The following is an 18,177-nucleotide window of genomic DNA, read 5'->3' on the forward strand; positions in this document are numbered from 1 at the left end:
AAAAAAATAAAATAAAAAAAAAATTATTTTAAAATAAAACCAAAATATTTCCCTTTATCACATTGTTCTTCTTGCTTAATTTCCTACCCACATTTCTGTTCTCTCCACTTTGATTCCCCAAATACAGGTCACTGAATCCAAGGCCACCTGTGGAGGGAAGAGTCAAGATGTCAGTGAGGATCTTCAGGTGGGAGTAGAGCACGCCTATGTCCTCATGGCCATCGTTCTGAGCTGAGAAAGTACATTTCCCCTGAAGGGACATTCGTTTCCTGTTTTGTTTTAATGTTACGGTGCCTTGCAAAAGGTTGCTTAACTTTGGGTGTCTCAGTTGGTTAAGCATCTGAGTTTCAATTTCTGCTCAGTCATGATCTCTCAGGGTCGTGAGATTGAGCCCCACATCGGGCTCCATGCTGAGTGTGGAGCCTGCTTGAGATTCTCTCTGTCTCTCTCTCTGTGCCCCTCTCCCTGCTGTCTCTCTTTCTCTCTCTCTCTCTCTCTCTTTTAAAGATTTTATTTATCGGGGCGTCTGGGTGGCACAGCAGTTAAGCATCTGCCTTCGGCTCGGGGCGTGATCCTGGCGTTGTGGGATCGAGCCCCACATCAGGCTCCTCTGTTATGAGCCTGCTTCTTCCTCTCCCACTCCCCCTGCTTGTGTTCCCTCTCTCACTGGCTGTCTCTATCTCTGTCAGATAAATAAATAAAAATCTTAAAAAAAAAAAGATTTTATTTATCTATTTGACAGAGAAAGAGATAGCCAGTGAGAGAGGGTACACAAGCAGGGGGAGTGGGAGAGGAAGAAGCAGGCTCCCAGTGGAGGAGCCCAATGTGGGGCTCGATCCCAGGACTCTGGAATCACGCCCTGAGCCGAAGTTAGGCGCTTAATGACTGAGCCACCCAGGCACCCCTGTGTCTCTTTCTCTTAAAAAAATAAAGTTGCTTAATTTTGCGCAGTGCCACTCAATAAATACTTGTGGAATTAAAGATGGTGAGGTAGGCTGAATAATGGCTCCCCAAGACATCCATATCCTAATCTCTGGACCTATGAATGTTACCCCAGAGGAGACCTTGCAGATGGGATTAAGGTAAAGGATCTTAAAATCAGGCAATTTTCTAGGATCTTCCCTGTGGGGCCCAAACACAGTCACAAGTGTCCTTGTCAGAGGGAACAGAGGGAGACATGACTACAGAAGAGGAGAAGGTGATGTGATTCTGAGGGCAGAGTTTGGAGGGATGGGCTGTGAAGATGGAAGAAGGGGCCACGAGCTGGGGAAACAGGGTGGGGGGGCACTAGAAGCTGGAAAAGGCAAGGAAATGAATTCTCCTCTTGGAACCTCCAGAACGAAGCAGCCTTGCTGACACCCTGACTTTGGCCCCAGTGAAACTGTTTTTGGACTCCTGGGCTTCAAAACTGTATGAGATTAAATTGGCATCGTCGTAAATCACCAAGTATGTGGTAATTTGTTACAGAAGCAATGGGAAACCAATACAGATGGTGAACTTGTTAAACCTGTTTTAAGAGGCACTTATTAGAGAACCAGAGTCTAGTCTCTCCAGATGGTTTTCATTTAGAGGTGCTTTCTTCCTGCCTGTGCCGCCCATTTGCCCCACTTCCCAGGCCCACAAGGCAGAAGACAATGAACTATGGGCTCTGGAAAGGAGGGGCAGGGCTCTCAGGGGCATGGCACACCCCATGGGGGCCCGTACTTTTTTCCAGTTCACTGGTTTCTGATGATTTCTCAGTGGCTAGACAGCTAGCTACTTTAGTGCCCTGAGAGCCCTGAGAAGGCTGACTAATCTGGGGCGGGGAGGCGATGAGAGGAAGCAGTGTTGAAAAGCCCTCACAGAGGAGGTGCCATCTTAAAAGACAAATAGGATTTTGCCTGTGGGGAAAAGGGAAGCATTCCTTGCAGGGGAGGCTTGGGAGCAGGAAAATGCTGGAGAAACACTGAGGAGGCTGGAGGGTTAGCACACAGGGGAGGATGGCAAGGGGTGGGGGCTACAACAGTTGGCTCATTTGTTCACTCCTCCAGAAAACATTATCTGTCCGCTGTGTGACAAGCCCTGTGCCGGCTGCTGAGAACAAAGAGATGAATAAAATATGAGCCCTGCCATCATGGAGTCCATAATCCGGGAAGACAAATGTGGACATACATAAATTATAATTCAGTGTAACAAAGGCAAGCTTGAGTGTCCAGCGTCTGGACCTTGTCCTCTCTCCTTTAGAGGGGAGGGATGAGCAGGAAGAGAGGCTCAGGGGGATGAGGGGGGGGAGCACGCTTGGAGTGGTTTCTAATTTCCAGGGCAGCAATTGCCCGTGTCCCTCTTGTTCTAACTTGTTTTCTGAATTCTTCCCTTTTCCACCAAGATGCTACTCTCAATTTTATCAGTAACAAGCTGGACAAGTCACAGACGATCGGGAGCTTCGCCTTCTAAGATGAGTGAGTGCTCGGGCGCCCTCAGGCGCAATCATCACCAATGCCTTTGATCCTCCCGCCCTTCTGCGGGAGGTCCTCCTCTCTGACCCTGCACACCACAACATCCCACTTTCCTAACTCGATTCTGGGCCGGGGTGCCTATGGCCTCCATGACAGGCTCCCTCACTGGTGGTTACTGCCATTTGACTGGCCAGCTGCCAGGAATCCGGCTTTGTTCTCCCGTCTCAATACCTTTGCCAAATTGTCTTGGTAAGAACGGAAGATGGCCATCATGGCCGCGGAGAGGAGGCTGAGCTCGCCACCTGCCAGCTGGATGAGGCTGCCCGTGAGGCACTTCTTGCCCCTCAAGTCCTTCCCTAATTCCCAATCAAGTCAATCGCAATGATTGATGATTGGGAGATTAATTGTGTAAGCGTCTGTGACACTTTCTTTTTAGCTGAAAGTCTTGTTTGAATGGACTATTTAACTTGGCCTGTTTCCCCAGCTAGACTGTCAGCTCCGGGAGCCATCCCTTCTCACGTCTGTGTGGCCGCCCACCTGCCCTGTGTGGCCCCGGACCCCCTGCCAGCTCCCGCTCCCACCACTTTGTGCTCTGGGGGCACTCTCCAGTGAGTCTCGAGCCACTGGGATGGGATGAAGGGCAAAACGTGTGTCAACGAGGCAATGACTGAGCAGCAGTCACCAGACTGACTCAGGGTTAGTCTGATGACCTCTCACTCAGCTGTCAGCTCCTGGAAGGATGGCGCCTCCCACAGTGAATGCCTGCCAGATGCTGCCATTGCATGTGCCTCCATAAATGATCGATGGAGAAGTGAATAAAAGAGAAAGAGGTATTTCAACATATTCAATGTTAAATTTATCCAAGTACCTTTATATCTTGGGCAATGCTCTTCCTCTCTAGAAGAATTTCGGTGAGGGATCGATGTGCTAGGAGACGCTTCATGGTGGTCTGCACAAGAAATTGGACAGCTCTGGGCACGTGAGCAAGACTGTTTAGGAGGAGAGAGGCATTTTCCATTCGGTAGTAGCAGATGGCATCTATCTCCATTATAAACATGTCTTTGGTCACAACCTGGGCAGAAAAGAGAGTTTGGAGAACAGGACTTTTTTTTTTTTTTTTTTTTTTTTTTTTTTTTTTAAGATTTTTACTTATTTGTCAGAGAAAGAGACAGAGAGAACACAAGCAGGGGGAATGGCAGGCAGAGGGAGAAGCAGGCTCCCCACGGAGCAGGGAGCCCAGTGTGGGACTCAATTCCGAGACTCTGGGATCATGACCTGAGCTGTGGGCAGATGCTTAAGCAACTGAGCCACTCAGGCATCCCGAACAGGACTTAGTTTAGGGATCCTTTCCCAGGGGGGTGATAGAGAAACTAAATGTGTTCAAGGGAAATTTTCTCAGTAAGATTACAGGGAAAAAAAAAAAGTCGTTGGCCGACCCTTTTATACGAAATAGACATGTTTTTGAAGATAATGGAGTTTTTATGAAATAAACTAAAGAACTCACAATTTAAAGGAATCCCATTGTGAATAGTTTTGTAAAAACACCAGGAATAATTTTCTTAGAGGAAAACATTCAGTTAATTGTATATCAGGTCTTTTTAACCCGGTGCCAAAAAAATGCTAAAAGAAAAGCACGTTCTGGGAAACAAGCGCTCTGATATGTTGTTTGCTGAATGTACACTAGGGGGCAGACTGGTGCTACACACCAAGAGCCCTAAAACCTGCACGTTCTCAACATTTCCATTTTTAGGCACTTCCCACAAGGACATATTTTAAAGATTTAGCTGTCATTCACAGTGTTGCTTATTATAATAAAAAATTAGAAATAAATTAATATTCGCAATAGGGAATTGTGAGTTGTGGTACATCCTTATGATGAAATGCTATGTGTCCATTTAAAACAAAGGGTGCTTGGGGGTCTCAGTGGGAAGAGCACATGACTCTTGATCTTGGGGTTGCGAGTTCAAGCCCCACGTTGGGTGTAGAGATTACGTAAAAATAAAATCTTGGAAAAAAATAAGACGAAGGGGTAGAAACATAGTTAATATATGAAAACATGATCCAACAGTGTTGAGTGAAAAAAGGCATGTTATGAAATCGTATGATATGTATACCTGTCTGTAAATATAACCACATACATAGAAAAACTTGAAAGGATACACTCCGATAAAAGGGGAACCTAGCTTAGCCAAGCTGACACATAAAATTAACCATCACAAAGTCCTCTGCCCATTTTTAAGTGAGTTGTTTGCTTTCTCATTGATTTGTAAGATTTCTTTATATATTCTGGGTATTAACCTCTTATCAGAAGTATTATTTGCAAATATTTTCTTCCACCCCACAGGTTACCTGTTCATTCTTTTGATCATGTCCTTTGATACACAGGAGTTTTTAATTTGGATACAGCCCATATCTCTACTTTCCTTTTCTACCTTTGAGCTTAAATAGTCATTTTGCCTTGGACCAGCATTGGTAGCTCAGCCATACGAAATGTAGAGAGAGAGCAAAATCCATCATTGACTTACCTCGTGAAAGGGTATCTCCAAAGTTTGGAGACGAAGGTCAACCTTGTGGTAGGTATCCAGGCAGGGCAAAAAGAAGAAAAGGCCTAGAAGAGGGGGTGGGAAACTGACAGGTGAATGGTTAGCATGGAGATTGTTTGGGCTTCACCTCTTCGGGGTCAGGGTGCATATTGCATTGCTTTCCTTAGCCTCCAACTACACACAGACCAACTGGGCAATCCCACCTCTACCCCCATAGTGAGTTTGTGGTTGCTAAGTTTACCATATAATTTTTTGTTCAATCTAGGACACCTTTGAGGGTGAAAGGAGAGCACTGTTACAACTTACTCCAGGACAACAGACATAAACAGGGATTAACTCCAGCAAAATGGGCTGTATGGTCACCTTGGTCATGGTGCTGACCCCTCCAGAGCTTGAGTAACATGTCTGTCTTCTTCACTAGATTTAACTCCCTAACAAGAGTGTCTTATGCACTCTTGTTAGTTTTAGTGCTTGACTTAGTGCCTTTTAGGGACTCTGTAAAATTATTTTCGAATCCATGCATGTACCAATATGACCAGCTTTAGAGCCGGCAACCTCCATGTGGTACTTCCTAAAATGTGAGCCCCAGAGGGACCACAAGAGCAATATCATGATACCAGCCTCATGCACCTAATGCAATGTACAGGGTCAATGTGCAATAAATAGTTTTAGCTTGACTTATTGAGATTTTCTGAGAGCCACTGGACAGTGTGGGCTCCTGTAAGAGCCAACCAGTAGCACCTCACAGGGCCCAGCACCTCTCTGAGGACAGCCTGGCTACTAGCCCTTTCTAGCCCCAATAAAGAAGGATGCTGAAAACTAGAACCAGAACAAGATGGTCCCTGTCCTAGATCACAGAGTCTGGTTCTACTTTTACATGGACCCATCTGCTTGTTCTGAATTGTCAATCTCGGATTTGTGTCTTCTAGTCTCGTCTCTATTCTCTACTTGTTTCTGTAGAGCTGTCTTGGAAAGTGGACCCTTTCCAATATATGCACCTGGGACTTTCCTCCTTCCCATGTCTTTCTGGCTAGCTGGGATCTCCAAACCCCAACTACTAGAATTTATTATAGACTAACCATACTTCTATCTGTGCTTGGACCTCTGGACATCAACTCCACTAGACTTTAAGGTCCTAGAGATCAGAAACCATGTCTCATTTATCCATCTTCACCTCCTGGGCTCCATCTATGTTTTCTAAATTCCACGAACCAAAGGCCAATTTGTCACTCGGATGCTGGACTTTGCCTATCTCCCATGGTCTGGTCTGACCTCCTGGATTCTGAACTAGCCCAGCTTTGCTCTAACCAAAACATGTTTTGCTCAAACCAGTGTCCAGCCCTGGGTCCTAAGCCTACTTGCTACTCCAGCCAGCTTGGCCCCAGCATTTGACTCTCTTGTACCCATCCTCTTTCTTGGTCACTGTGACCCGATAGTAATGTTCTCTGAAGTACCTTTCATAACCTGTGTTACAAGTAACAGCTTAGAAAATGCAGATATCACAAATCAGGTGACTTCATATAATCTGAGGTCCACATTACAAATATGATTAAAGAAACTGGCAGGTCTATGGGGGCCAAATGGTTGTTTCGTACCTGGGCCTTTGGCTCTTCCAGGAAGCAGGTGTCCCAGTCGGAATATTATTACTCTCTCATACTCCTGCACAACCTAAAGGGAAAAATAATACTTTTGAAACACTCCAAGAAATAAAAATAAAGTCTTTGAAAGGCCTTGGCACACGAGAGTGATCCTAGATATCAGAAAACTTTAGTTCTGAGAACCGAGAAAAAGTTTCTATTAACATTTACATTTCCAAAATCTACACTTAGTAAGTGTAGAACTTCAGAAACCCGTGAAAGTATATTGGCCATGGTAATTTTTGAAACCATGAACAGGATTTTGATTAAAGACTCATGATTATCATGCTTCCTCTATAGCAAACATATCTAAATCAAGAAAACCACAGCATGCTTAATCTTGTATTTTGCTGTGACTTCTGCATTATTAGCTTTTCTATGTAGCCCGCATTAGCTATTTAATAGAAAGAGGGAGTATACTTTAAAACCTGTTGTGATATTTGTTTCATACTGCAATTTCTTTTGAGGTTGCTTCAAAATGATTCGATTGGATTTCAATTTGTCAATTCTCATTGGTGATGTAGCTAGAAAAATTAAGCGTACCCTGAAAATGTGTAGTTATTTTTTAAAAGACAAAAAGGGAGATTCTCTGTGTAGAAATGTCTGTATATTAGAAGAGAAACAGGAAAGTAAACACAAGTACTTCAAAAATAAACTTCGTTTTCTGGCCCAGGATCAAAATGTGGGTTCTACTGCTTGCTTATCCTTGGCTTATTTGGTCTGTTTATTTGTATATATGCCCCACCTGTGAACTCCTGTTGAATGAACAAAGAGATTATTTGTGACTGTAGACATGTTTGTTTTCCTTCTTCATCCTCTCTCCACTTTAGAAAGCTCCACTGAATAATAATTGGTCAAATATGAAAATGTCATGAAGAGACCAAAAGTAACACTTTTGAAGTGTGCTTCCTAAGAGGACAGGCTCCGCTACCCCACTGTAAGTCCCCTGGAGTCAGGCACCATGTCTTGTTGATCCTTCCGAGGTTTACAACTCCTGCCGTGCTTGTTGAAACAGTGAACGAGAATGAACTCCTAGATTTGGTTCCTAGAGCAGGCCCCAGGCAGCCCTGACTTCCTGGCTCCCTGGCATTACTTGTTTCTCCTCTGCTTTTACTGGAAGAAACAGATTCTTCCTAGAGATGCAGAGAAGCCGAACTCCTTTGAGACTTTGCTCAAACGTCAGACATCATTCTGCTCTAGTATCCTCTACCTAATTGACTTTTAGGGTTTACCATCTTCTTTTTCCCCTAAAGATTTATTTATTTTAGAGAAAGAGAGAACACACATGCACATGCACGGGGAGGGGCAGAGGGAGAGAAAATTCTCAAGCAGACTCCCTGATGAGCACAGAGCCCGATGAGGAGCTCGACCCCAGGACCCCGAAATCACAACCTGAGCCCAAATCAAGAGTTGAATGCTTAACCCACTGAACCACGCAGGCACCCAAGACAAAATGGAATTTAAAACAGACACACAAAAATGTGCTAGTGATAAAGAAGGACATTGTATAACAATAAAAGGGCCAATGCATTAGGAAAGTATAACAATGATGAACATATAAGTACCTAAAAACAGAGATCTAAAATACAAGAAGCAAAAACCAAAAGATCTGAAGGGAGAAATAGACAATTCAAGCAACAATAATAGTTGGAGAATTTAATATTCCACTTTTAACCATGGAGAGAACTAGACAGAAGATAAAAAAGGAAATAAGACTTGAACAACACTATACACAAACTAGACCTAACAGATACCTACATACAATACCCAACAGTAGCAAAATACACTTTCTTCTCAAGAATGCATGAAACGTCAGGGTGCCTGGGTGGCTTGGTTGGTTAAGCGTCTGCCTTCGACTCAGGACATGATACCGGAGTTACCAGGATGGAGCCCTGCCTCGAGCTCCCTGCTCAGTGGGGAGTCTGCTTCTCCCTCTTACCCTCCTCCCTCTTGTGCCCCCTCTCTCTCTCTCTCTCATTCTCACTCTCTCAAATAAATAAGTAAAAATCTTTAAAAAAAATAAAAAGAACACATGAAACATCTCTAGGATAGATCAAATGCTAGCCATAAAACAAACCTCAATAAATTTAAAACTATTGAAATCACACAAAGTATATTATCTGGGGGCGCCTGGGTGGCACAGCGGTTAAGCGTCTGCCTTCGGCTCAGGGCGTGATCTCAGCGTTGTGGGATCGAGCCCCACATCAGGCTCCTCTGCTGTGAGCCTGCTTCTTCCTCTCCCACTCCCCCTGCTTGTGTTCCCTCTCTCGCTGGCTGTCTCTATCTCTGTCGAATAAATAAATAAAATCTTTAAAAAAAAAAGTATATTATCTGACTACAATGGAATGAAATTGGAAATCATTTGTTAATGATTTGGGGAATTCACAAATATATAGAAACTGAACAACACACTCTAAAATAATCAATGGATCAAAGAAGAAATCAAAAGAGAAATTAGAAAATATTTTGAGCTGAATGAAAACAAAAACACAGACACCAAAACATATGGGATGCAACTAAAGCAGTACTTAAAGGAAAACTTATAGCTGTAGATGCCTGCGATAAAAGAGAAGAAATATATCAAAATAAAACCCTAATTGTCTACTGTAAGACACTGGAAATAGAAGAGCAAATTAATCCTAAAGCAAGCAGAAAGAAGAAAATAATGAAGATTAGAGTGGAAATAAATGCAACAGAAAATAGAAAAACAATAGAGAAAATCAGCCAAAAGTTGGTTCTTTAATAAGATCAACAAAATTGACAAATACTTAGCTAAATGGATCGGGGGGAAAAAAAAAGAAGACTCAAATTTCCAAAATCAGGAATAAAAAAGGAATGACAGGAACATCACTATTGTCCTTACAGAAGCTTAAAAAAAATTTTTTTTAAAGAAAATACTATAAGCAACTATATGCCCCAATTTAGATATAACTTAAGTGAAATAAACAAATGCTGGTATAGATGCAACTGCAGGAGCTGACCTGAGAAAAACAAACAAACTAACAAACTGAAAAGACCCAGAAGTAAAAGACTGAATTAGTAGTTTTGAAATTTCCCATAGAGAAAAGTCCAGGACCAGATGGTTTCACTGGTGAATTAGCCACACATTTAACAAGGAAGTAATACCAGTTCTTTACAAATTCTCCCCGAAAACAGAAGAGGAGAGAAATCTGTCCAACTCCTTCTCTGAGGCTAGTATTACCCTGATGCCAAAACGAGAGAGAGACATCCCAAGGAAACTACAGACCAATATCTCCTACAAATACAGATGTAAAACCCTGAACAAACTACTAGCAGCCTGAAGCCGGTAACATATAAAGAGGATTAGACACCATAACCAAGTGCAGTTTGTACTAGGAACGTGCAGTTGGTTTAACATCCAAAATTCGATGAATGTAATACACCGTCTCAATAGAATAAGGGGCAACTACCACGTGATCATCTCAATGGATTGAGAAAAGGCACTGGACAAAATCCGACACCCTTCCGTGAAGAAGGACGTGGTGGGGGGCAGAGGAAGAAGAGGAGGGGGAGGAGGGGATAAGAGGGGGAGGAGAGCCTGCATGAGGAATGCAATCAGCAATGGCTACAGCAGCACCTGTAGCCTTCCAGACAAGGACATGCTCCTCCCTGGCAGCTCCAGCCAATGACGACAATGGCGGGGGTACTCAGGCCTGGCCATTTCTGCCCATCGCGAAACTCCTCTCTGAAGCAGACTTTGTTCTGGAGTTCCCTTCCAGGCTGGCTGATGCTACACCACACTCTGAGGCTTTTTCTGTCCCATCCTTCCTTCACTTCTCAGCGCAGGTGTTAGACCTGCATCATCGTCTGAAGGCTCTCTCTGCCTGCTCTTACTCCCTCTCCACTTAGTCTTTCACAGACAATGCCTCCCAATAAATCCCTTGCATTTCTAATTCTGTCTGCATGTGCTTCCTGAACAGACATGTCTTCATTTACTTCAGGGACAGGCATGTGTAACCACCGGTGGGCCAAACTGTCATTCATGGCATAGAAGCTGTGCCAGAAGTGCCAGAAGTGCCAGAAGTGGACGCCATTATCAATTCCGGGCCGATCTCTGTTGCAGAGTGCAGACGACCTAGACGTAGGCCCTGACCTGAGGGCTCTCAGTTGAATGGGAGAGATTGGGTGTCGACAAAGAGTATATACGCGGTAACTGCTAGCATGGTTATGAACGCAGAAAGAGACAAGGACACAAGGAAGGAAGTGATCTTGTGGGAAACAAGGAAGGCTTCACAGTTACATGTGAGCAAGGTCTGAAAGGAAGAAGAGCTCTCCTGGCGGATGAGGGGGGTGAGGCCATTCCATGCAGAGCAGACAGCACATACCAAGTCACAGAGGAGTGGACCTGTGGTCAGTGAGAAGCACCAGGAAGTTCCTTACTGGGTTCTCACGGAATCTTACCTTTATGCAGAACCAGATTGAAAAAGGGAAGGTCACAATGATGAAGAGCAGGGACGCGAGGACCAGGAGCCACTCACAGGCCCCTAAACCTGAAGACTTGGTACCTAAAAAAAAAAAAAAAAAAGAAAGGAAAAGAATAATTATATTGGAATGTTACCATATTCACTGACCAGTACTTGTTGGTCCAGTTCTTAGTAGAAGGGTCAGAGCAGTGTGTAGACTTTGCTGGAAATTTAGAGGGAGCTGGATATCAGTGGTCAGTTCACATGGTGGGACATTGTCTGTGAAGGGCTCTGTGGGGCTGAGGAAGATGGAGCAGGCTTCTGGAAAGGCAGTAGTGGGGTACCTGGAAGGAGCACAGAATCTGGGCAGAAGGTCTGGGTTCGAGTTCTGGCCGCACCATTTTCTGTGCAATGACCTTAAGCAAGGCACATGACCTCTTCAAACCTGCTTCCTCCTCCGCAGTGGGGATGCTAACTAGCTCATAATCACTATCTCACGGCTCTCTCACGAGATAGCCTTCATAGCGTTGATGTAAGTATGAAATGACGTATACACGTAAAAATCACTGACATGTGCTTATCATGTATCATGTGTTGATTCTGAAATGATTCAAACCACATGTGTGCAGAGGCTCATCTTTCCTGAAATGACTTCCCCGCCTACTCCCTGCCCCAAATGTCTCCAATTCCTCCATTAGGGTCCCTTCTTTGGATTAGGGTGTGGATCTCCATAGAGTCTTTGAAAAATCATCCCTATGGGGGTAATATTAGCCTAGTAGTGTCTGTAAATAAAAGTAATGAGGAACTGGGCTACAGAACTTCCAGATTACTTGAGTGATAAATGGAAATATTTCAGGGAAAGTTAATGTCAAGAGCACAGGCCTCCTGGGTTATTTACGTTGTGTCCGCGGGGCCTAGAATAGTGCCTGACACAATACAGGTTCTTGATAAATGTTTGTTGAATTGTAAGGAGGAAGGAAAAGTGGATAGAGAAAATTATTTAAATGTAATAGTTATGGAAACCTCAAGAATTTTAATCTCCAGGTACTGGGAAACTGACCAAAGGGGTCTATTTGTGTGTTTATACCATTCTTTTTTTTTTTTTTTTTAAAGATTTTTTATTTATTTGAAAGAGATGGAGACAGCCAGAGAGAGAGGGAACACAAGCAGGGGGACTGGGAGAGGAAGAAGCAGGCTCATAGCAGAAGAGCCTGATGTGGGGCTCGATCCCAGAGCACTGGGATCACGCCCTGAGCCGAAGGCAGACGCCCAACTGCTGTGCCACCCAGGCGCCCCATTTGTGTGTTTAAAAACATCATAAATGACCACAAGTTGACTAAAGATTTGGAAGGTGAAAAGCCCATTTTTAAGGGATGGGAAAAAAAGAGGAAAACTAGTTGGTAGGCTTGAATATTTGGTTTCCGTGCCTGGAAAATAATTGGAAAGGTCATCACTAAACCGATCACTTGCTACACAAGCTGCATCAGCCCCAAACTGACATCAGCGCTAAATGCCGTAGTATGGTAGTTCCCGAAGTGTGTCCCACGGAACACTAATCCCACAGGGTGCTCCTCAAAGCAAGAGTTCCCGGGCAAACAAGTTTAGGAAATCCTGTGTTCTGTGTCCTACTTCTCGAGCCCCCAGTATTCATCTGCAGAGCGAGGGGAGGAGAATCCCTGCGGTAAAGGAGCATTCTTCGCTTTGTTTAACCTAGGATTTCCCAAACATTTGACCAGGCAGTGTTTTCTCCAAGGAAATTCATGTTCCATAAAATGTATTTCTCATGCAATTTATTTTGGGAAATGCTACTCTATCAACATCATGTTAGTTTTTACAATATTCTTCCTTAAGGACAATCAGGGTGGTATTGCCATGTTTAGTTTATAAACATATTTCACTTGCCAGTGGTAACCAGGGCAAGTAAAAAGAAATATATACACATACAGACAAAATAGGATTTTATAAGGGAAGCAAGGCCTCAAAATGCCTTCACATAGGAGTTAGAGATGTGAACAAAAAAACTAATATTTATACCCCAAATCTAACTTATAGCTTTACTCACAAAGTATTGTTCTCTTGGAACGAGTTCCAAGAGTTGTTTGGCTTAAGTATACAGTAGCGTATTAAATGTTAAGACAGAAAGAGCCTTAGATATGACATAGTCTAAGAATCTCCAACATTTTGGTAAGGTGAAGCTCTTTTCATTTCTCCCAAGTCTTAAGGAGCCTGGGTGTGGGAGCATGGTGCTAGGGGAGGGGGAGGGGGGGCTGTTGCTCCTCTTGCTCCCCTGACCCGTGGAAGCCACAGAAGCTTCTCAGACATGGGCTCAGCAAAGCCACCTCATCCTCAATGGGACTTCTCATCTACTGCTTGGGGTCTTGGGCTCTAGTCACTTTATAGCTGGAGAGACTGAGCAAGGCCCACCAAGGTGACACTCCCTGCCTGAGGCCACGCAGTGGGTGTCCGTGCTGGGACCATGACCAGGAGCAGGGGCAGCACCACTCCAGGATGGGCGAACTCTGGAATCTGGCCCTTCCACTTCCCAGCTGCAGGTCTTCGGCAAGGTACTTAATTTCCCCGCATGTTTCCCCGTCAGTGATGCGGGAACAATAATACTCAGTAAAACACCTAGTGTATGCCTGGCACATAGTAAAGACTCCGTATGTGCGGGGCTCCCTTCGTTGCTTCCCCAACCGCTGGTCTGAAGCACAATCAATACTTAAGAGAACTCTCACCTCAGCAATACTGTAGCAAAGAGCCTAACAAACCTTTAATCACTGGAAGTTTCTGACTGATGAAAGGGCATCAGTTGGGCAAAACAGCATTAACATGGCCCATATAACCTGCACCCCAACTGTAGGAATCTTTGTCAAATCATAGCTTTCAATGTTCCCACATGTACTGTGTTGCTGGTAACCAGGAAATGATGTTAAAACTTCATAGCCCGCAGAAAGAACACACGATTCCTTACTGACTTTCCTCTAGACTTCTGTCATTCTACACTTAAGGTGTAATGAATTTTTTTCTTCCATTCACTATAAAAAGGATTGGAAACAGGTAAATTTGTTCCTAAGAGTTGCTGCAGCCACAGAAGCCAAAAAGACATCTTACCCCGTGACTCTACTAACTTTCCTCTATTTTAGCTTGCAAGGATTCTGTTCGAATTGGGGCTGTTCTTTGCTTCAAGCTTTGTGAAAAGTGCTTTGGATGTATCTCCCTTCATCCTCACACCTACCCTGCGAGGCAGGTACTGTTGTTATCCGCCTGGCATAGCTGGTTAAGGCCCCACCTCTGATCACATGGCTAGCTAGATGAGATTTAAATTCAGGTCTAGCTCTTCTGCACGTGGCTCTGTTGCCAGATGATCGCCCCGAAGAAAGTTTAAAATACTTTCAGGTAAGACCGAGGGGTGGGGATGAGGAGAGAAGAATAAGCTTCATACTTGTCCAGAATCACCAGTTCATAAATGTCTTAACTTAGGTGCCCATATACTCTTCCTTGGCCACAAAAACCGCTGCAAGATTCCTTTGCCAAAAGTGTTCGTTGGTCCCCAACGTGGACCACAGTCCCTCCCACTTCCCATCCATGGCTTGCCTCTGAGACCAATGGTATTTAGTTGATGCTATCAGTATTTCTTCCGATGTATTTGGGTCCCCGCCACTGGGCAGGAGGCCGGCGGGTCCTAACTCAGACCTTTCACCTTGTTATCTGAGCAGGTCCCGCCGGCTGCTATGACCTCGGTGGCTCTCAGAGCCGTGACTCGTTCCACTCGATCTGACATCTCTTGGGTACCACGTGCAAAGCACCCTCCCCCCCCCCAACCCCGGGACCGCGGGCCCTACCAGCCCCCGACTCGCGCCATCTCCCGCGAAACGTTTGTGTGAAGCCCGCGTGCCGCCTCGTGCTGTTTGAACACGGGGTTCTACAGACGGCGATTCGAGCTGTAAGGCAGGTTGGTCAGAGGTCCGCAAATCGCCGGGGGTGCGCGGGGCTCCACGCCAGATTCGTGAACGTCGTCGGAACTAGGGGAGGTGGTCCTCCTGCAGCGCTGGGCAGCTGCAGGGAACAGAATAGGTCGACGAATCAGGGTGTCCTTAAGGTAACATTAGAAACTTCTCCCCAAGCGCCCCCTTACCCTTCTGGAGGCTTCCCGAGGGCGCCTTTCCCCCTCCCCCTCATTTATTTTGTATCTTGGCCCTGGTCTTTCTGCCGCTGCTTTGCAAGAGGTATTGGTGTTGGCTGACTCCTCCTGGAAAGATATACATTTCAAAACGGGGGGGAGGGGATAGGAAAACTCTTTCAGGCCCCTTTCTTCTCTTTCACATACACACCCACTCTCTCCTACTTGCATTTATATTTATTTTTTTATTAGTTTATTATTGTGTTTACTAATGCTTAAGCCCTTTGATGATGTAATACTTCTCGAAGAATCATAGAAGGGAAGGCATCTGGTTTAACTTTTGTTTTTAGGAAAGGGATGCTTTGGCTCTTCGCTAGGCCTTATTCCCTGCCTCCTTGATGAAGGCAGGACTTGGACTTTGTCAAGGTTCGTTGGCCACGATCCCTCCAGCAGCAAACCGGAGAGACTGACCCCGTTGCTTCTGAGGAACTTGAGACATGGAATACATGTATTTATCCTTCACCCTCTATTAATCACTTGTTTCTCACTGAATGGGTAACCCTTCAAATTCAAGATTTATTTATTTATTTATTTATTTTAATGATTTTTAATTATATTGTTAGTCACCATACAGTACATCCCGGGTTTCCGATGTAAAGTTTGATGATTCATTAGTTGCATATAACACCCAGTGCACCACGCAATACGTGCCCTCCACTGCCCATCACCGGTCTATCCCATTCCCCCAACCCCCTCCCCTCTGAGGCCTTCAGTTTGTTTCTCATAGTCCATAGTCTCATGTTTCATTCCCCCTTCTGATTACCCACCTTTCTTTATCCCTTTCTTCCCCTACCGATCATCCTAGTTCTTATGTTCCATAGATGAGAGAAATCATATGATAGTCTTTCTCTGCTTGACTTATTTCACTTAGCATTATCTCCTCCAGTGCCGTCCATGTTGCAGCAAATGTTGAGAATTCGTTCTTTCTGATAGCTGAGTAATATTCCATTGTATATATGGACCACAGCTTCTTAATCCAGTCATCTGTTGAAGGGCATCTCGGCTCCTTCCATGATTTGGCTATTGTGGACAATGCAGCTATGAACATTGGGGTGCATATGGCCCTTCTCTTTACTACGTCTGTATCTTTGGGGTAAACACCCAGTAGTGCAATGGCTGGGTCATAGGGTAGTTCAATTTTTAACTTTTTAAGNATAGGGGACTTCCACACTGTTTTCCAAAGTGTCTGTACCAACTTGCATTCCCACCAACAATGTAGGAGGGATCCCCTTTCTCCACATCCTCTCCAACAATTGTTGTTTCTTGCCTTGTCTATCTTTGCCATTCTAACTGGCGTAAGGTGGTATCTCAGTGTGGTTTTGATTTGAATTTCCCTGATGGCTAATGATTTTGAACATTTTTTCATGTGTCTGTTAGCCATTTGTATGTCTTCATTGGAAAAGTGTCTGTTCATATCTTCTGCCCATTTTATGATTTGTTTATTTGTTTCTCGTGTATTGAGTTTGAGAAGTTCTTTGTAGATCTTGGATACCAGTCCTTTATCTGTGGTGTCCTTTGCAAATATATTCTCCCATTCCGTGGGCTGTCTCTTAGTTTTTTTGACTGTTTCCTTGGCTGTGCAGAAGCTCTTTATCCTGATAAAGTCCCATAAGTTCATTTTATCTTTTATTTCTCTTGCCTTTGGAGATGTGTCGTGAAAAAGGTTGCTCTGGCCGATGTCATAGAAGTTGTTGCCTATGTTCTCCTCTAGAATTTTGATGGATTCCTGTCTCACATTGAGGTCTTTCATCCATTTGGAGTTTATTTTTGTGTATGGTGTGAGAGAGTGGTCAAGTTTCATTCTTTTGCATGTAGCTGTCCAATTTTCCCAGCACCATTTATTGAAGAGACTGTCTTTTTTCCACCGGATGTTTTTTCCTGCTTTATCAAAGATTAGTTGCCCAAAGAGCCGAGGGTCCATTTCTGGGTTCTCTATTCTGTTCCATTGGTCGATGTGTCTGTTTTTGTGCCAGTACCATGCTGTCTTTGTGATCACAGCTTTGTAGTACAGCTCGAAATCCGGCATTGTGATGCCCCCAGCTTTGTTTTTCCTTTTCAACAGTTCCTTGGAGATTCGGGGCCTTTTCTGGTTCCATACAAATTTAAGGACTATTTGTTCCAGTTCTTTGAAAAATGTCCTCGGTATTTTGATCGGGATAGCATTGAAAGTGTAGATTGCTCTGGGTAGTATGGACATTTTAACTATGTTAATTCTTCCAATCCATGAGCATGGAATATTTTTCCATCTTTTTATGTCTTCCTCAATATCTTTCAAAAGTGATCTATAGTTTCTAGGATATAGGTCCTTTACGTCTCTGGTTAAGTTAATTCCAAGGTAACGCATGGTTTTTGGTGTTATTGTAAATGGGATGGATTCCCTAATTTCTCTTTCTTCAGTCTCGTTATTCGTGTATAGAAATGCAACTGATTTCTGGGCATTGATTTTGTATCCTGCCACCTTACTGAATTGTTCTATAACTTCTAATAGTTTGGGAGTGGATTCCTTTGGGTTTTCCATATAGAGTATCATGTCATCTGCAAAGAGAGACAGTTTGACTTCTTCTTTGCCGATTTGGATACCTTTGATCCCTTTTTGTCTTCTGATTGCTGTTGCAAGGACTTCTAGTACTATGTTGAATAATAGTGGCGAGAGTGGGCATCCTTGTCGTGTTCCTGATCTTAAGGGAAAGGCTTCCAGCTTTTCCCCATTGAGAATAATGCTTGCAGTAGGCTTTTCATAGATGGCTTTTATGAGATTGAGAAATGTACCCTCTATTCCTACACTCTGAAGGGTTTTAATCAGGAAAGGATGCTGTATTTTGTCAAATGCTTTTTCTGCATCAATTGAGAGGATCATATGGTTCTTGAGTCTTTTCTTGTTGATATGATGTATCACATTGATTGATTTGCGAGTGTTGAACCATGCTTGCATCCCAGGTATGAATCCCACTTGGTCAT

At 44.0% G+C, this 18,177-nt stretch overlaps 2 protein-coding genes across 2 annotated transcripts in view; one reads left to right on the top strand and one right to left on the bottom strand.

Moving 5' to 3' along the window:
- NPHS2 (NPHS2 stomatin family member, podocin) overlaps positions 1-14,820 on the bottom strand; it is a 17,644-nt gene extending 2,824 nt beyond the window's left edge. Inside the window, exons 1-6 of the mRNA XM_034667650.1 lie at positions 14,733-14,820; positions 11,038-11,141; positions 6,574-6,646; positions 4,961-5,043; positions 3,304-3,507; positions 92-147 (exon numbers count right to left, since the gene is read on the bottom strand). Of these exons, the coding sequence (XP_034523541.1) occupies positions 92-147; positions 3,304-3,507; positions 4,961-5,043; positions 6,574-6,646; positions 11,038-11,141; positions 14,733-14,820 (608 nt within the window). The remainder of the gene's footprint in view (positions 1-91; positions 148-3,303; positions 3,508-4,960; positions 5,044-6,573; positions 6,647-11,037; positions 11,142-14,732) is intronic.
- A 67-nt stretch (positions 14,821-14,887) lies between these two features.
- TDRD5 (tudor domain containing 5) overlaps positions 14,888-18,177 on the top strand; it is a 106,771-nt gene continuing 103,481 nt past the window's right edge. The window contains exon 1 of the mRNA XM_034667729.1: positions 14,888-14,991. The gene's annotated coding sequence lies outside the window, so the exon portion shown is untranslated. The remainder of the gene's footprint in view (positions 14,992-18,177) is intronic.

Source organism: Ailuropoda melanoleuca, chromosome 8, assembly GCF_002007445.2.
Source record: "Ailuropoda melanoleuca isolate Jingjing chromosome 8, ASM200744v2, whole genome shotgun sequence".
Classification (NCBI taxonomy): Eukaryota; Metazoa; Chordata; class Mammalia; order Carnivora; family Ursidae; genus Ailuropoda; species Ailuropoda melanoleuca.